This window comes from Artemia sp. Qi Xiang Cuo, chromosome 13, assembly GCF_049724085.1.
Source record: "Artemia sp. Qi Xiang Cuo chromosome 13, ASM4972408v1, whole genome shotgun sequence".
Classification (NCBI taxonomy): Eukaryota; Metazoa; Arthropoda; class Branchiopoda; order Anostraca; family Artemiidae; genus Artemia; species Artemia sp. Qi Xiang Cuo.
This window is the reverse complement of record NC_142806.1, coordinates 3,541,799-3,560,513: the sequence shown is the minus strand read 5'-3', so window position 1 is coordinate 3,560,513 and position 18,715 is coordinate 3,541,799. Positions and strand designations below refer to the sequence as shown.

The following is an 18,715-nucleotide window of genomic DNA, read 5'->3' as shown; positions in this document are numbered from 1 at the left end:
CTGTTACCTGTGTAAAAATAGTGTGACAATAGACAATGAAATTGCTAGAAAAATAAAAAGGGCATTGGCAGAAAATATCACTAAGGAATATAAAGATGAATCGATGAAAAACAAAGTACCAGCAAACGTTACTGCCAGTGATCAAACAGTCAATGAATCAAATAATACCAAAGACGAAAAGCATCTGTCGATGACACACCTATAAAAATTGTGTATGAGTCAAAAGGGAATAATGATTCTTCTACTGATTACGAACTAAGAGAAGACAATAGCTATAGTATCAAGAGAGAACATGGTGAACCATTTTATGGAACAGATTCAAAATGTCCAAAGTTGTACATTGATATTAATAATGTACAATAATATATATTTCTTGTGTTAATATTCTACATGACATCATTATTCCATCACAGTTCCGGCACGTAGACAGGATATGGTTTATGATATTAGTAGAAGAGTCCCTCCAAAAATTGACACCCCGCTCCCATCCCTCCAAAAATATTTTATTCAGAGATTTCTTGTTAAAATTTTTTATAATGAATCCTAAATCTTTGGAAACAGCCTCTATTTCTTCCCGTTTAAGTTTTGATGTTGCTCCTTACTTTCAGTTGAAGAAACTTTTTAAAATTTAATGTCAGATCGCGGGGGGCTTATCTCTTGGGTTTCTTTATTATCGTAAAAATTATGGCCCCCTCTCCCTAAAAAAATACCCCCCTGACGGCTCTCCCAGTCCCGTATACTTGGAACGAAATTAGCTCAATGTTCTGATCAAATGGCAATTTTCTCCAACTCATAGCTGTTGACTGGCCAAAGAGACAAACACAGACCAAAAAGACTCAAACAGCCCAACGAGACACACAGCCCAAAGAGACACACACTGCCCAAAGAAATACAAACAGCCCAAAGAGACACAAACAGCCCAAAGAGACAAACACAGACCAAAAAGTCTCAAACAGCCCAAAGAGACACACAAACAGACCAAAAAGACTCACACAGCCCAAAGAGACACATAGCCCCAAGAGACACACACAGCAAAAAAAGACACAGACAGCACAAAGATAAACACAACCCAAAGAGACAAACACAGACCTAACAGACTCAAACAGCCCAAAGAGACACAAACAGACCAAAAAGACTCAAACACCCCAAAAAGACACACAGTCCAAAGAAACACACACAACCTAAAGAGACACACACATCACAAAGAGACACCCACAGCCCAAAGAGACAAATACAGCTAAATGACACGCACACGGCACAAAGAGACGCAAGCATCCAAAAAAGACACAAATAGCCCAAAACGCCACAAACAGCCGACGAAGACACACGTATACCAAAGAAATTAAAACTGCACAAAGAGACACACCGCATAAAGAGACACACACAGCCCAAAGAGACACACACAGGATAAATAGACACACACACACAGCCCGAATAGACAAACAAAGCCCAAAGACACACACACTGCCCAAATAGACAAAAAACGCCCATACAGACACATACAGACCAAAAAGATTCAAACACCCCAAAGAGACACATAGCCCAAAGAGACACACATGGCCCCTAAGAGACACAAACAGCCAAAAGAAACACACACAGACCAAAATGACTCAAACAGCCCAAGAGACACATACCGCTCAAAGAGACGCACACGGTCCAAAGAGACGCACACATCCAACAGAGACACACAAAGCCCAAAACGACACAAACAGCCAAAAGAGACACACACAGACCAAAAAGATTCAAACTGCCCAAAGAGACACACAGCCCAAAGAGACACACACAGGCTAAAGAGACACACACACACAGCCCGAAGAGACACACAAAGCCCAAAGAGACACACACAGCCCAAAAAGACAAAAAACGCCCAAACAGACACATACAGACCAAAAAGATTCACACACCCCAAAGATACACACATAGCCCAAAGAGACACACATGGCCCCTAAGAGACACAAACAGCCAAAAGAAACACACACAGACCAAAATGACTCAAACAGCCCAAAGGACACACATAGCCCAAAGAAACACAAACAGCCCAAAGAGACACAAACACCCCAAAGAGACAAACACAGACCAAAAAGACTCAAACAGCCCAAAGAGACATAAACAGATCAAATAGACTCACACACCCCAAAGAGACACACAACCCAAAGAGACACACAGCCATAAGAAACACTAACAGCCCAAAGAGACATAAACAGCCCAAAGAGACAAACACAGTTTTCTTGCCATCTACATCCCTCTTAGTATCAACTTCTTCGTATAGCATAACGTTAAACTATTTTAAATTGACAACACTGCTAAAGCACCACTTGCGTATTATACAGAACACATCGGAGAGGTAGAGCTATCCATTATTAAAATTCTTATCTTGCCATCTACATCTCTCTTAGTATCAACTTTCTAGTATACTCTAACGTTAGACTCTATTTTAAACTGACAACACTGTTCAAACGCCATTGAGGTTACCTTAACTGCTAATCACTTTAACCTTTTTTCTCTATCGTCAAGTACATGCTCTGGAAAGGTACCTAGGAACACAAGGCAATTCAGGAACCAGTGGAGAATCCCCGCTCGTAACTGCTAATCACTTTAACCCTTTTTCGCCATCGTCAAGTACATGCTCTGGAAAGGTATCAAGGAACGTAAGGCAATTCAGGAACCAGTGGGGGAATCCCCGCTCGTAATTGCTAATCACTTTAACCCTTTTTCTCCATCGTCAAGTACATGCTCCAAAAACATTTTATTCAGAGATTTCATGTTAAAAAATTATCCAATCACTAATTACCCTTTTTTGCAAATGTCAATCAATGAATTCCGATTGTAAAAGCGTGTTTAATCACGTTGCTTGGAAAGGTATCCATAAGTACATGCTCTGAAAAGGTGCCAAGGAACGTAATCTCCCCAAACACGTCAAACTGTTTCCATGTGCAATTGATATGAATAGCAATAACCGCTGTACGCAAATAGCATGGCGAGGTACTAAGGAACGTGCTGTACGCAAATAGCATGGTAATTCCTAGTGCTGTACGTAAAGTATAACTTAGCACTCTCAGGATTTCAAGTCGAATGCGCTAACCACTCGGCTAGAACGGATCAGAAAACAAATAGGAGTCAGGACCGGGCCCCTTGGGATCCCCTGCCTATAATTTTCTTTGTCAATATGTAGGCTAAACCAGTGCAGGGTAAACATACGAAAATAAGCAGATATTTTGACAAGGACCTCCACCAAGCCGTCTTCATTGCTCAGAAAAGAAGAAAACTAACCTTTTCAAGGAGATTCGAACTAAAGTTGTCGAAATATCTGCATATTTTTGCTTCTTTTCGTTCCACTTGGCTGACATTACCCCCGTTTTTCTCGGCTATTTAATTTTATTATTATTTTTTTTTTGTCTTACGTCACCTATAGCCAGTTTGTTGTTAGTGAGTATTTATACCTTAAGCGTACAGTTTGATATTCTAGAAAAAAACTTGTTTTAAACTAATTAAATCAGTTAAGTTTGTGCAGTTCTTGACCGTGGGATCGTTTAATCGATGAGTTTAGCAAATAGATCAATGGTAACCCTGATCTTTTTTTCCCATTCTCTTTTTCCGAGAGATAATGAACACCGAATGCTGATTATGTCCTTGAGTTTTCAAAATATCTTAGAAAGAATGCACTTGTCATGCGTGATTGTTTTTTTTTACCTTTTTCTCTTGGTTCTTAATATTTATCCTTTGTTTCTTAGGATGTTAATCCGTATTAGGGACTCCAAAGGCCCGAACTCATGATTTTGTTTAAGGGTGATGACTAAGAAACAACAGAAAAATTGTCAAATCCTGTTGAAAATATAAGAAATTGTCGGGAGGATCTAAAAAAAATCTCTATCTGCCTGGGTGTCAAAGATGCGGCCTGTTGATCATGAAGGCCCAAGGCTTATACATTTTTTAGAAGCTTATTGTTTTAAATTTGTTTATTTTTAAGTGCATAAAGAAAGTTATTAGTTTTGGACTTTAAATATATTGTTACAATACCACCTCTATATATTAAATATTTAATTAAAATATAGGTTGGCAGGGTAAGGGAGGGGAGAGGGAGTTGAGTATAGTGAGTGATGGAGACTGGATTTTTTTTTTACTATTATTATTGTTACTATTATATATATATATATATATATATATATATATATATATATATATATATATATATATATATATATATATATATATATATATATATATATATATATATATATATATATATATATATATATATATATATACATATATATATATATGTATATATATATATATATATATATATATATATATATATATATATATATATATATATATATATATATATATATATATATATATATATATATATATATATATATATATATATATATATATATATATATATATATATATATATATATATATATACACACATATATATATATATATATATATATATATATATATATATATATATATATATATATATATATATATATATATATATATATATATATATATATATATATATATATATATATATATATATATATATATATATATATATGCATACATATATATATATATATATATATATATATATATATATATATATATATATATATATATATATATATATATATATATATATATATATATATATATATATATATATATATGTATATATATATAGGATATAGTTTATCTATTTTTGGTTTATTTATAATAGTTTAATCAAATAGTTGAGTTAATAGGTAAGTAGTTACTGCGAGCTTTGCACGATCACAAACCTTCGTAGGTTTTCTCCAGCGTGAAAGTGTTGTTTAATTTGTTTATTTGTTTTTGAATGTGGATTAATAAACTTATATGAACTGATATATGAACTTACATCGTAGTTTTTCTCACTCAAAATAAACAAATCATGACCGATTCCAGAGAGACAAACCGGTTATTGTCAGATCTTTAACAACGTAATTTTTGAATGTTTTGTTTAACAGACTTAGGTCACCTGTTTGCCTTTGAATCCAAGCAAATTCAGCTTCTCCTTTCTTCATATTAAATAAAAAAAACAAGTTTTTTAAACTGAAAGTAAGGAGCGACAATAAAACTTAAAACGAACAGAAATTATTCCGTATATGAAAGTTTGTTTTTTTATTTAATTTTTGAACGTTTTTGAATAAATGCAGGTTTTGATCTTGGCTCACCGTAGGCTACATGAATAATCAAAACAAAATTTTCATATTAATTTACTTTTATTTAGTTAAATGGCTTTCTCGAAACTTGTTTAATTATATTTACGAACGTTTTTATTAGTAATAAATATACGTAACTTACAAATTAACTTACGTAACGAACTTCTATATTCATATATTTTTAATTTTTTTTATTAGGGGGTTCGCCCCCTAGTCAATACCTTGCTCTTTAAGCGAAAGTTAGAATTTTTTTCCAATTCTTTAAAAATGACCGCTTAATCACAAAGGGCGTTAATTAGAATAAATAGCTCTTATGAAAGTACTAAAAAATCTTTGGCTTAAAGAGCGAGGTATTGACTACGGGGTGAACTCAATCATATATGTAATATTTTCTGTTCGTTTGAAGTTTTGATGTTGCTGCTATTGCAGTTGAAATACTTGTTTTTTATATTAAATTTCTGATTCTTTTTAAATAATGCTGGGAAGTCCGGCGTCCCCTTCATAGCAATGTCCCTTCCCCCATGAAAGCTTCCTTCATGGAAAGATCCTCCCACATAACCCCCAACCCACCCCCCACTACCAGGAAAAATCTCCCCTGAAAACGTCTTTATACTTCCCAATAACCAATACTATATGCTAACATTGGGTAAAGTTCATAACTTTAAGCCCTCCCCCCGGGAACTTCGGGGGTCATCCTAAAAGACATACTTATTATATTTTCAAACATGCTGAACAAAATGGCTATCTCAAAATTTTGATCAGGTGACTTTAGGAAAAAAATGAGCGTGGGAGGGGGCCCAGTTGCCCTCCATTTTTTTGGTCACTTGAAAAGGGCACTAGAACTTTTAATTTCCGTTCCAATGAGCCCTCCCATGATTTTTTAGGACCACTGGGTCAATACGATCACCCCTGGGAAAAAAACAAACAAATAAACACGCACCCGTGATCTTTCTTCTGGCAATAAATGCAAAATTTCACATTTTTGTAGATGGGAGCTTGAAACCTCTACAGTAGGGTTTTCTGATACGCTGAATATGATGGTGTGAATTTCATTAAGGTTCTATCACTTTTAGGGGGTCTTTCCTCCTTTTTTCGAAAATCAGCCAAATTTTCTCAGGCGCCTAACTTTGGTGGGTACAATTAAACTTAATGAAACTTATATATTTGAAATCAGCATTAAAATCTGATTCTTTTGATGTATCTATTTGTATCAAAATACCGTTTTCTAGAGTTTCGGTTACCATTGAGCCGGGTCGCTCCTTACTTACAGTTCGTTACCACGAACTGTTTGACAAGCCCAGTCGACATTGTCCCGTCATGAGTCAAACCAAAAATCTTGATCATCCCCTAGTTCTGTGGCCATCTCCCTTAGCTCTACCCTAGGATGGATGGATGATTGACAAAATTTAACAAGTGAAATGACATCATGTTTTATACACTCCTGAAAAAGTCTTGTGCCAGCTTTGCCTCTCCCTCAGACTACCTGTTTTGGCTTTGTCTCCAACTGGCCAATGGCTTGATGGCAATTATACTTTAAAAAAGGCGGATACTTGTCTATAAAACAAAACACGCCCAGGAATTGAAGTTAGGCTAATCCTAGTGAAATATACCAACAGATGATGATAATATAATACTTTAGAAACAAAATTATGGAAACTACGACAAAGAGTTATAGAAAGCAGGCCGCGCAGAACACATATTAAATACATAACCTATCCTCTAACCACCTCTATATATTAAATAATTAATTAAAATATAGTTACATCGTAGTTTTTCTCACTCAAAAATAAGCCAATCATGACCGATTCCAGAGAGACAAACCGGTTATTGTCAGATCTTACACAGCGTAATTCTTGAATGTGTTTTGTTTAACAGACAAGTACCAAAGGCTTATAGATTTGATCTGCAATGTTCGAAGTTGCGAATTTTCAATTTATATTTATTCCTATATTTCGAGTTGTTTAAGAACTATGATCTCATAAATTTATTCGGCCTGTTTTCAAATAATAAACCTTATTTTCGTAACGGATTATAACTGCAACCTTCAGATTAGTTAGGCTTTGACACTAACTACTTATCCTACCGGTACTTTCCCGACCCAACCTAGACATGTTCGTGGGGGAGGGGGGGGGGGGGGATTGGCGCCTGGGCCTCTCGAAACCCTAAATTTTTTTGAATTTCTTGGCAATTCTTTTTAAAAGTATCTAACAATTTCGTTTTTATTATAATCCCTCTCCCGATTTTCTTACTATTGCTCTTTAACCCCTCTCCTGAAAAAAATTATGTGTAGGCTATCTGCCTGTGGTGAACTGCATTGAAAATATAAGCGGTAATAGGATCAAACTTTGGATCTCAAGACTTAGGGGGTGGGGTTGGCCAAAATGATTCTTCAAGGGGGGCATATATCCGCAAAGGCCTATAACATACGTGCCTTGATCAAAAGCACTGTTTTACATTCGATATTATTTTTCTCTGTTTTATTGTTTTAATTGATTTGGCAAGTGAGCCACTCACATAAATGCAGGTTTTATTCCCTGATGTAGTTCAGCATACAAGATTCTATTTTATCCTGCTGTTTTGAATATTACAAAAAAACGTGTCATAATTATGAACCCAGCCTTTGAACCTAACTGAAGGATTCATGTGGATTTTCAGGACTTTTTTTTATAACCTTTAATTTATTGCGCATGAATGGTTATCTTTCAAGCCTTTGTTTTATCAGCAGTAAAAAAAAAAAAAAAATAATGGCCAGTATGGAGTAGTGTGTGGAAACAGGACTGTGTATAAATGGATGAAAATGCTGATTCCGCGGAGCAGAAAATGTAATGCCGGAAATAGTATTTATCCTTTTTAATCGGTTGAATATCATATCCGCTGGGGCGTGTTTTTTTTTACAAATATGCACTTATTTTGGTACTAGTGTATTATCCCGAACACACTCGAGAAGTGAAGCTAGGTGAATCATAATGATTTATTTCCCAATAGAGACATAATTCATGCACAAAAAATGAACAAAAGAAAGCATGAAGCCCAGTCAGCTGGGCTTGTATTGCCACTCCAAAAAAAGGTAACCAAATATGTTCATATGATGAAAATATATGAACAAATTTATGGAAACTACAACAAAGAATTATGGAAAGCAGGCCACCCAGAACACATTGTATTAAATACCTATCCCCTGACCACATCTATATATATTACATTTTAATTAAAATATGCCAGCATCGTAGTTTATATCATTCAGACTAAGCTAACTATAACCGATTGCAGACAGACAAACCGGTTTTTCTCGGATCAAACAGAGTAAACTTCTCGAGCGTATTCGGGATAATACACAAGCACCTATATTTTAAAACCAAGATAAATTTTAAAGAAAACAACCATGGTAGTTCATCTAGAACGCAAACCTGGACCGTACAAGCAATCATCTGAGGGGGGGGAGGGTCTTCTCCAAATATAATATTGGGAGAACCTACCCTTCTCCAAATTTTAAGTTTTTCTGTAACTTGAGTTCCCGTGCTTTAACTGTTTTGACAAATTTTTACCATCTTTCTCTCTTTTTAGCTATAATGTGCAACACATATATATACTTCTGTTATGAATGTAAAACACTAACCAATACAGAAATGCGGACTTTTTAGGGCTATTAAAAAAGAAGATATACTGACTGCCAAGCATGTTTTCCGAGGCCAGGCATGAATCCCTAAAATGTTAAGATGATTTCTATAGCCGAAGTTTTCAGCGAAACAAGATTCAAATATTGGTAGCTACAGTGATGACAGTGGTCAAATACGTTCCCGAGAGACGGGGGAGAATTTGTTACATGTTTGAGGAGTTATCTGAGGATTCTTTGGGTACCCGTCTGACTGATCGTATTTCAAACAGTAAGCTGTGCAAAAATATACTTCTATTCTGCTCTCTAGGGCTATAATGAGAAATAGGATGTGGATGAGGGATGACAGATTGCCAAAGATCGTCCTTTTCGATCAACCATATAGGGCCAAACGAAACGCAGGTCGTCCCAGAATGGATGGGAGAACGTCGTAAGGAAGGATTTAAAGAAAATTGTAACTTTTGTTAAGGGTGTGAAGAGGAGGCTTTGAATAGATTGGGATGGAGAAGGAATGTTGTGCAGCTGTAGTGGCTGGCCTCAGGTGGTTTGGTACTGCAGTCAGTTGTTAGTAGTAGTAGTGGTTGAAGTTTTTCTGTGTTTTCATGAACTTGCCACCCAATCAAATCGAGTCTTATCACCCAGTCTTACCCTTGCAGTCAAATCGAGATTTGTATTCCACCCACTTAAACTTAGCACACTCAATCGATTGGTCTCCATACTTGATTCGGTTCTCAAAATACGTACAGATTTCATGTTTTAAAAAGTGCGGAATTTCCAAATAGGTGACATTTAGAAAATACACTTCGGCTCTCATCTGCCGAAGCTTAACGTCTATATTTTTTCAAGTTGTTGTGAAAATCAGAATTTTTTTTTTTTTTTTGACTTTGACTTTACTTTGACTTATGTCTCCTGCCGGGCGCTGCTCGGCGTAGAGAGTGACGTCTGCCTCCTCCATCCACTTCGGTCCATGGCAAGCGTTTGCACATCGCTCAACCTGATATTTGCCATCGCCAGGAACTCGAACAGGCTGTCAGACCATCGTTTCTTCGGTCGGCCGCGAGGTCGCTCCCAACCGGCTTTGACAGGGTCGAAGTCATGGATCGTTTTCGCAGGTGTGTGTGGAGGCATTCGAAGTAGGTGTCCGAACCATCGTAGTGTTCGCTCGGCTGCTTGGGTCGAAAACCGAGACTGCTTGGTGCGCTGCAGCAGCTTCTCATTGCTGACAAAGTCGAACCATCGTAGACCTTCGATCCTCCTCAGGCTCTTCGACTGAAAGACATCAATTGCCTTGAGGGTTGTGGCTGAAGCTTGCCACGTCTCAGCTCCATAGAGCATCACAGAGCCGACGAGGGCGTTGAAAATCAGCAGCTTCGTTGTGCGACTGATGTTTGGTTTTCGCCAGAGGTGACGGTTCAGTCTGCCCATGGCCAAAGACGCTTTGGATATTCTCGCTTGTTGTTCAGAAAGAAGCGAGCCATCTGAAGAAATTATGGAGCCCAGGTAGGTGAACCTTTGGACAACTTCGATGCTAGTGGTGCTATCCAGGCTAACTGAAGGATTGGCAGCAGGGGAGAATGGGTCTATGGCCATAATTTTCGTTTTAGTCCAGTTTATCTGCAGTCCTACTTTGGCAGCCTCTTCTCGTAGGATTTGAAGCGCATCCAGCAACTGCTCCATGGAGTCCACCAGAATAGCTAAGTCATCGGCAAAATCAGCATCTGTAATTACACGATCTCCAAACTTGAGTCCAAAGCTGAGACGTGAAGTAGTCCTAGTCATAACGTTGTCTATGATGACATTGAAGAGCTCTGGGGCAACTGCATATCCTTGGCACACTCCTGTCGTGATTTGGAAGAACGGGCTGCGGTGGCCGTTCACTTGAACACAGCTCTCCGTCCCATGGTGTAGAGCTTTGAAGAGCCTGCAGTATTTCTTAGGGAAGCCTGTCCATTCTAGAATCCGCCAAAGAGCTTCTCGGTCCACTGAGTCGAACGCATCACGGACGTCGACGAAGGTAAAAAAATCTTTTTGTCGGAATTCCGTGGCTTTTTCTATGATTTGTCGGATCGTAAAAATCTGCTCGATGGTTGAACGGTCCGATATGAAACCAGCTTGCTCTAGTCACCGGATTTTACGAATGATATTTCGACATCGATCTAGCAGGAACATTGAGAAAAGTTTTCCCGGGACAGACAGTAGGGTTATTCCACGGTAGTTCAAGCAGTCGCTTCTAGAACCTTTCCTCTTCCAAAAAGGGATAATGAAACCCATCCGCCAATCTTAGGGAATTATATCGGTTTGCCAGATTTTAGAGAACAGGGTGTGGAGAAACAGGAGCATAAAAGGACCTGCATATTTAAGCAGCTCCGCACTCAGGCCACAGATACTGGCAGCTTTATTGTTCTTGAGCCCTTTTACTTCATTTCAAATTTCTGAGGTGCTGGAACGCTCGTCTGGAGGAGTATCTGTTTCGGATCTAGGACTGCCATGTTGGCTGGGACTATCAGTAGAAGGCATAGACGGGTTAGTGTTGTTCAGGAGTGAGCAGAAGTGGTCCTTCCACCGCTCGAGACAAGAACCCTCATCAGAGAGAAGTGTTCCATACCTGGATAGGACGGGTCCAAATGCTGGTGTTTTATTTTCTGTGAGATCATGGAGGTGCTTGAACAGGCTACCCATGTCTTTCGTTTTTGCTGCTAGTTTGATTTCATTGGCTTTCCTCGCAACAAACTGAGTTTGGTCTCAGTGAATAAGTCTGTTACGCACTCCATTGAGCCTTCGATAGGTGGCCATGTCCCCAAGAAGTCTTGCCCTCCGCCTTTGCTCTATGACCTGCAGTGTTCCGTCAGTTAGCCACAATTTCTTCGGGAAACTCCGCTTGCCAAGCACCAGCTGTGCTGCTTCGCTGGTCTGTGATTTAAAATACTTCCAGGCGTCTTCGCTGTTGTTGAGTGTGCCCAGGAGCTCAAAGCGATTTGATATCTCAACACTATACTTCAGGCGAGTATATGGCTCCTTTAGTTTCCCAATATCCGCTGCTACTGGTTTTCTTTCCGATCGCTGTGCATGGAGGCGAAGCTGGACATCAGCATACACAAGCCTGTGATCTGCATTTCCGAGCTCTGCTGATCTATTAGTTCTGCGGTCCTTCAGCGATGATCTACAGTGTTTAGAAATAATGACAAAGACAATCATCTTCTTTTTGCGACTGTTATTACTAAATCACATTTACTGGTAGATAGTCTTACGTTGAAAGTAGGCGCTTGCAATCACAAGTTCATGAGATCGGCACAGTTTGAGTAGGTGAAGGCCGTTATCGTTCAGTGGGGGGGGGGATACAGGTCCACTTTTGCCACGCCAAACACCCATATCATCTCGCACTGTGGCATTGAAGTCACCGAGAAGAACAGTGACATCGTAGGGAGACACTGTTGACAGATATTTGGACAGAGCAGATTAGAACTCTTCCTTGGTTACGTCGTCAAAATCGTTGGTCGGGGCATAGTATACAAAAATTGTCATCTTGCCATGCTTGTGCCCAAAGCGGGCCTTCATTATTCTGTCCGATACAGCTTCGTGCAAGAGTAAGGCCTTTCTTGCAAGGCCGCTTAGCGCGAGGCCAACACCATTTCTTCTCATGCTCTCTCCAGACCAGACTAACGAGTGATTATCGCCTATTCGCTCTTCTCCACTTCCAGTAAGACGGGTTTCTGTGAGACCTGCAATCGCCACTTTATTCTTACGAAGTTCTTGAGAAAGTAGGTTCTTTGAAGCAGGTGCATTCAGGGTCAAAACATTCCAGGTGGCTATTCGAAGCCCCCTTTGGTCTAGAAGGTTCAGTCTGTCAGTCTTTCTGACGTCGTCAGCATGTCCGTTGACGCGCGTAGGTTGAGGTCTTAAAAGGAGGTCCGGATCCAAGGCTATGTAGTCACTTTGCGTAGCACTTTATTTTCAGGTGGAGGGTCGCTTGCCCAACCAACCCTAGGCCTGGCATCTGATTAGAGCTAGGTTTAACCTAGATACTGAGATTCCCGGGGTGGGCTCCACCCACCACATGAGATTGCAGCCACCCTGATCGGAGTGTTTAGTTAGGGGATGACCCCATATCCAGAGGCACGTGGTCAGCAGACAAGGTCTGCATCATTCCGGACGAACTCCATTCGCCTCCGAATGGAGGCGAATGGAGTTCGTCCATTCGCCTTTATCAAACAGTTCGTGGTAACGAACTGTAAGTAAGGAGCGACCCGGCCCAATGGTAACCGAAACTCTAAAAAAGGGAATTTTCATACAAGTAGATATATAAAAAGAATCAGATTTTAATGCTGATTTCAAATATATAAGTTTTATCAAGTTTAATCCTACCCATCAAAAGTTACGCGCCTGAGAAAATTCGGCTGATTTTCGAAAAAAGGGGGAAAGGCCCCCTAAAAGCTATAGAACCTGAAAGAAAATCGCACCATCATATTCCGCGTATAAGAGAACCCTACTCTAGAGGTTTCAAGCTCCTATCTACAAAAATTTGGAATTTTGCATTTTTTGCCAGAAGAAAGATCACGGGTGCGTGTTTATTTGTTTTTTTTTCCAGGGGTGATCGTATTGACCCAGTGGTCCTAGAATATTGTAGGAGGGCTCATTGAAATGGAAATTAAAAGTTCTAGTGCCCTTTTTAAGTGACCAAAAAAATGGAGGGCAACTAGGCCCCCTCCCACGCTCATTTTTTTCCCAAAGTCACCTGATCAAAATTTTGAGAGAGCCATTTTGTTCAGCATGTTCTAAAATATAATAAGTATGTCTTTTAGGATGACTTAATCCCCCGAATCTCCCGTAGGGAGCGGTGAAAGTTATGAACTTTACCCAATGTTAACATATAGTATAGGTTATTGGGAAGTATACAGATGTTTTCAGGGGAGATTTTTCCTGGTAGTGGAGGGGGGGGGGTGATTCGGGGGTTATTTTGGAGGATATTTTCATGAAGGAAGTTTTCATGGGGGAAGGGACATTGCTATGAAGGGACGCCGGACTTCTCAGCATTATTTAAAAAAAGATCAAAAATTAAATATAAAAAAACAAGTTTTTCAACTGCAACAGCAGCAACATCAAAACTTTAAACAAACAGAAAATATTACATATATGATTGGGTTCACCCCCTAGTCAATGCCTCGCTCTTTAAGCCAAAGATTTTTTTAGTACTTTCATAAGAGCTATTTATTCTACTTAACGGCCTTTGTGATTAAGCGGTCATTTTTAAAGAATTGGAACAAAATTCGAACTTTCGCTTAAAGAGCAAGGTATTGACTAGGGGGCGAACCCCCTAATATACGTATTAAAAATATATGAATATAGAAGTTCGTCACGTAAGTTAATTCGTAAGTTACGTATATTTATTACTAATAAAAACATTCGTAAATAAAATTAAACAAGTTTCGAGAAAGCCATTTAACCAAATAAAAGTAAATTAATATGAAAATTGTGTTTTAATTATTCATGTACGGTGAGCCAAGATCAAAACCTGCATTTATTCAAAAACGTTCAAAAATCAAATAAAAAAAAACAAGTTTTTTTAACTGAAGGTAAGGAGCGACATTAAATCTTAAAACGAAGAGAATTTATTCCGTACACGAAAGGGGCTGTCCCCTCCTCAACGCCTCGCTCTTTACGCTAAAATTTGACTTTCTCACAACTCTATTTTTTTTTAAACAGTGAAAAACTTTCGCGTAAAGAGCGAGGCGTTGAGGAGGGGACAGCCCCTTTCATATACGGAATAATTTCTGGTCGTTTTAAGTTTTAATGTCGCTCCTGACTTTCAGTTAGAAAAACTTGTTTTTTTTATTTAATAGTTAAATAAGTTAACTTTATATAGTACTATAAAGTACTTTTATAGTAATTTGAAGGTACTAAATAGTACTTTTATGGTATCAAACGGCTTATTTTTTAGTTTTTACTGTAATTTTCACTTGATTTGGGAAAATTGGCTCTAACTTTGTCCAACCCCCAACCAGCCCCAGGAATTCGACGAAATTACGCCCCTGCTGCTAAAATTAGGGGACATCAATCTTTAAAATTTTAATTCTAAAATTTGTGTGCAGATACTAGGTTTTGCAAGAGGAAAGCTGACCACTGACTTGACCAGAGACAGGCTGCACTGACTTGACCAGAGAACGGCTGCACTGACTTGACCAGAGAACGGCTGACCTGACTCACTTGCAGACACAGTTGGAAATCGGCCTTTTGTTCTCAAGTTTATCTTGTCACATTTTGAATCCAAAAAACTCACTGTATAAAAAAATTCTAACAATAGCTGAAAAAACGTATTTAAATTTTTCCGATGTCATGTCGAACTTGTCCTTTGTTAAATAGCGTCTTTGGGGTTACTGGAACTGATACATTCTATTATTGGTTACGGATGACAGAAAAACAGTTAGAGTTTTTTTTTCAAAAAGACAGAAACAGTGGTCTTTTTTTTTGAAATTTTGTAACTCAAAAGTGTTTGTTCCTTTTACTGGCTTAGATTTTCACACAGGGAAATAATTTGACTTTTCCATTCTTTATACTGGCTTTAAATTTCCCACAGATTTTAAAACCGGTTTCCAGATTTTAAAACCGGTTTCAAAACCAATCAGGTTTTAAAAAGAAGGAAGTTTTTGTCTCTCCAGGGACAAGAAATAATATGATTGGATCACGAAAATACGTCAGAGGTGTAAATCAAATTAAGTAATATTTTTGCTTACGAATTATAGAAAAGTAGCTTCTCTGTTTTCTGTTTTTTGTACCTATATTGGATTGAACTTCTACGTAACCATTATAGGATTCATGATATATCTTTATTGGTGTCCCTTTGAGCAACACCGTGGCCTAAATATCAATTTCCGCTCCTTATTTTGAGCCTTGGTCGCTGATAACCACTGGAAATTCAATACGGTAACGATATTTTTAAAATATACGTTTTTGGGGGTCCTAAATGTTAGATACAAGTAATTTTCGTGCGTGCACGTGTGGTTTTGAGAAGAATTTCTCCCCCGTCTCAAATTACAAAACTCAACAATAAATTTTCAGATTTTTAGAAATCAGATCTTTTTCCCCTCCAAAAAAAATTCCGGAACTTGTTAATTAAATGAAACAGCTCAAGAATTACGGTTATCTTAGATCTCAGAAAAACGGTTTCATAGCAACAAAGACAAGTGACAGAATGCATTGGACTTGTATAATTTGGGCTATATATTTGGACATTAGAAGGTGGGGGTTAGTTTAGGTTAGGTTAGGAGCGCTGTCCAAATACTTTACCCCCGGACCACCCCTAATGTGCAAATATTTAGCCCAAATTATATTAGTATATAGACTAAATGTTATATGAAGGTTATATTTCATTAGGATTAGCCTAACTTCACTTCTTCGGCGTGTTTCATCTAATTAACAAGTACCAAAATTTTTATGCATTGGATTTTTTGGGTAATCCATGTTAATTTTAGAATAGCCTACGGGAAATTATCTTTTTTTTTATTATTTTAGCTGCTTTATAATAGTCAGTAGGAGCGTACACATGTTTTGTCTTTGAGGGAAGGGGACATTTTGAAGGGACATAACTTAAAAAAGACGGTTAAAATAGAATAATTAAATACAAAAAACGGGAAACTTTTGACAAAAACGTGTCCCTGTATACCCGCCCTTCTCCCACGTTCTTGCCTCGTAGCTTAAATATTTGATTTTATAATAACAGAGCAGAAATTTATTTATTAGGATTTTCTTGTGGGGACCACTATTAATTTTTTATAAATTTCGAATAGTAGGCTAAGTGTGGAGAAATTCAAGAATATAAAGAATTATTTTTTTTTTTTGGGGGGGGGGAGGGTTACCAAGCGACCCTTTGTTTATGTTCCTTTCAGAGATTACTTACAAGTGTCATTATTATTCCCTAAATTCTGTCGTTCAAGTGATTTTTATTTTATCTGCTCCAAGGCCAAATCCGATCAAATAGCGAATTCGACAAAAATGATACTAAATTGTAGGCTACTTAAACACATGTTCCAGGCTTTTTTATACACGAGGAACAGAAACGAACCCTGAACATTAATTTTTGCGATCAGACGATTGGTAGGCTACATTAAAATTTAAAACCATCAATGTTTCTTTCTTGAACTGTCTTCGTTGTCTGTTCTATAGACTTAATCGATATGCCCTCCGAACGAGTCAATTCAGGAGCAATGGAAAGGTACCATAATTCAAATATTTCATTATTCCAGTCTCTAAAATTCCAAAAGTTTTCGAACAATAATTTTTTTTACTGTGTTCCTTTTTTATATGGACTTAATCGATTTACCCTTCGAAGAGGTCAATTGCAATGCTGCTAAAATTCAAATCCATAATTCCAGTCTCTCCAATGCGAGAAAGTTTCCAGAATTCCAGACAAATATTATTCCAGCCTCTAAGATACCTCTCAGCTCAAACACAAGTTTCCTCGCTGGAATATAGTTTTTAAAGCTATTATTTTGCTAGAAATCGGAAGAAAGGATGAATGAATTGACACCCGTTAGGGACATAATATATGACTTACCGTGTACTTAACTTCCATTTTTAAGTTGATAGGTAATTACCACGATATGTTGCTTGGCCCCAAAAAATCAAACAAGTGGAACAGGTGTAGTTGGTAGAGTAGTGTAGAGTGGATTGTAGCTCCTCTAAAGGGTTGCATACTCTCATTCTGGGATTGTTTTCTCCATTGAAATTTATGTTTTCAAGAAGGGACTGAATACATCTAAGGTTGAGCTTAGCCCCGGGCACGTTTGCAAGAATATACTTCAGGGAGGGAGGGGGCTCATACCTCGGGTTGGCATCTTAATGTGTGCTTCAGAACTCACTTACTGTTAATGTAGTAATCTTTTGTGCTATTAACTTTAGCCCAAAATGACAGAAAGAAGCATATTTATCCCCCAAAATGTTTATATTTTGCAAGAGGTTAATGTTATAGTCCAGTCAGTACTTTTACTAATCCCAATTGCTTAAAATGATGGGGTATACATTTGATTGGGATACATATAGTAAGAAATAATTAATTGTCAAAATTTGGAGTTCAACGAAATATTTTAACAAAAGAGAATAATTCAGCATCATATTCCCCCTAAAGGATCTATGGCAGCGACTGCAGATCTTTAATAGAAATTAAATAAAAAAAACAAATTTTTTAAACTGAAAGTAAGGAGCGACTTTAAAACTTAAAACGAACAGAAATTATTCCGTATATGAAAGGGGCTGTCCCCTCCTCAACGCCTCACTCTTTGCGCAAAAGCTTGACTCTGTCTTACAACTTTACTTTTTTAAACAATAAAAAACTTTTGCGTAAAGAGCGAGGCGTTGAGGAGGGGACAGCCCCTTTCATATACGGAATAATTTCTGTTCGTTTTAAGTTTTAATGTCGCTCCTTACTTTCAGTTTAAAAAACTTGTTTTTTTATTTAATTTCTGATCGTTTTTTAGTTAATGCAGCTTTTATTTTGGCTCACCGTCATTGAATAAGTAAACAAAATTTGCATAAAAATTTTACTTTTCTTTTGCTAAATGGCTGTCTCTAAATTTGGTTCTGACGTAATTTACAAATTAACTTACGCAATGAACTATATTTAGAATCAGCATTATAAGCCCATTCTTTTGATAAATTTATTTACATCAAAATTCCGTTTTTAAAAGTTTCGATTAATATTGAGCTGTATCGCTTGTTTTTTTATTGTTTTTTTTTTTTATTACGTCTATGTTATTACGCATATGAGGGGGTTCTCCCCTTAGTAAATTACACGCTCTTTAAGTTAAAAGTTAAAAAAATATTAATTCACAAACCCCTGAATAAAAAAAGCCGATTAATTAGAATATATATCTCTTTTGAAAGCACTAAAAAAAACTGTAGCGTAAAGAGTGAGGTC

At 37.5% G+C, this 18,715-nt stretch overlaps 1 protein-coding gene across 2 annotated transcripts in view; it reads left to right on the top strand.

Annotated features, from left to right (window-relative positions):
• ko (Stork-head domain-containing protein knockout) overlaps nucleotides 1-18,715 on the top strand; it is a 229,574-nt gene that overhangs the window by 19,316 nt on the left and 191,543 nt on the right. The window contains exon 1 of one of the 2 annotated variants that reach the window (XM_089099351.1): nucleotides 7,953-8,017. The exons of the other annotated variant lie outside the window; for it this stretch is intronic. Within the exon in view, the coding sequence (XP_088955477.1) occupies nucleotides 7,983-8,017 (35 nt within the window). The 5' untranslated portion in view covers nucleotides 7,953-7,982. Of the gene's footprint in view, nucleotides 1-7,952; nucleotides 8,018-18,715 lie in introns of those variants that run through there. 2 annotated transcript variants of the gene reach the window in all.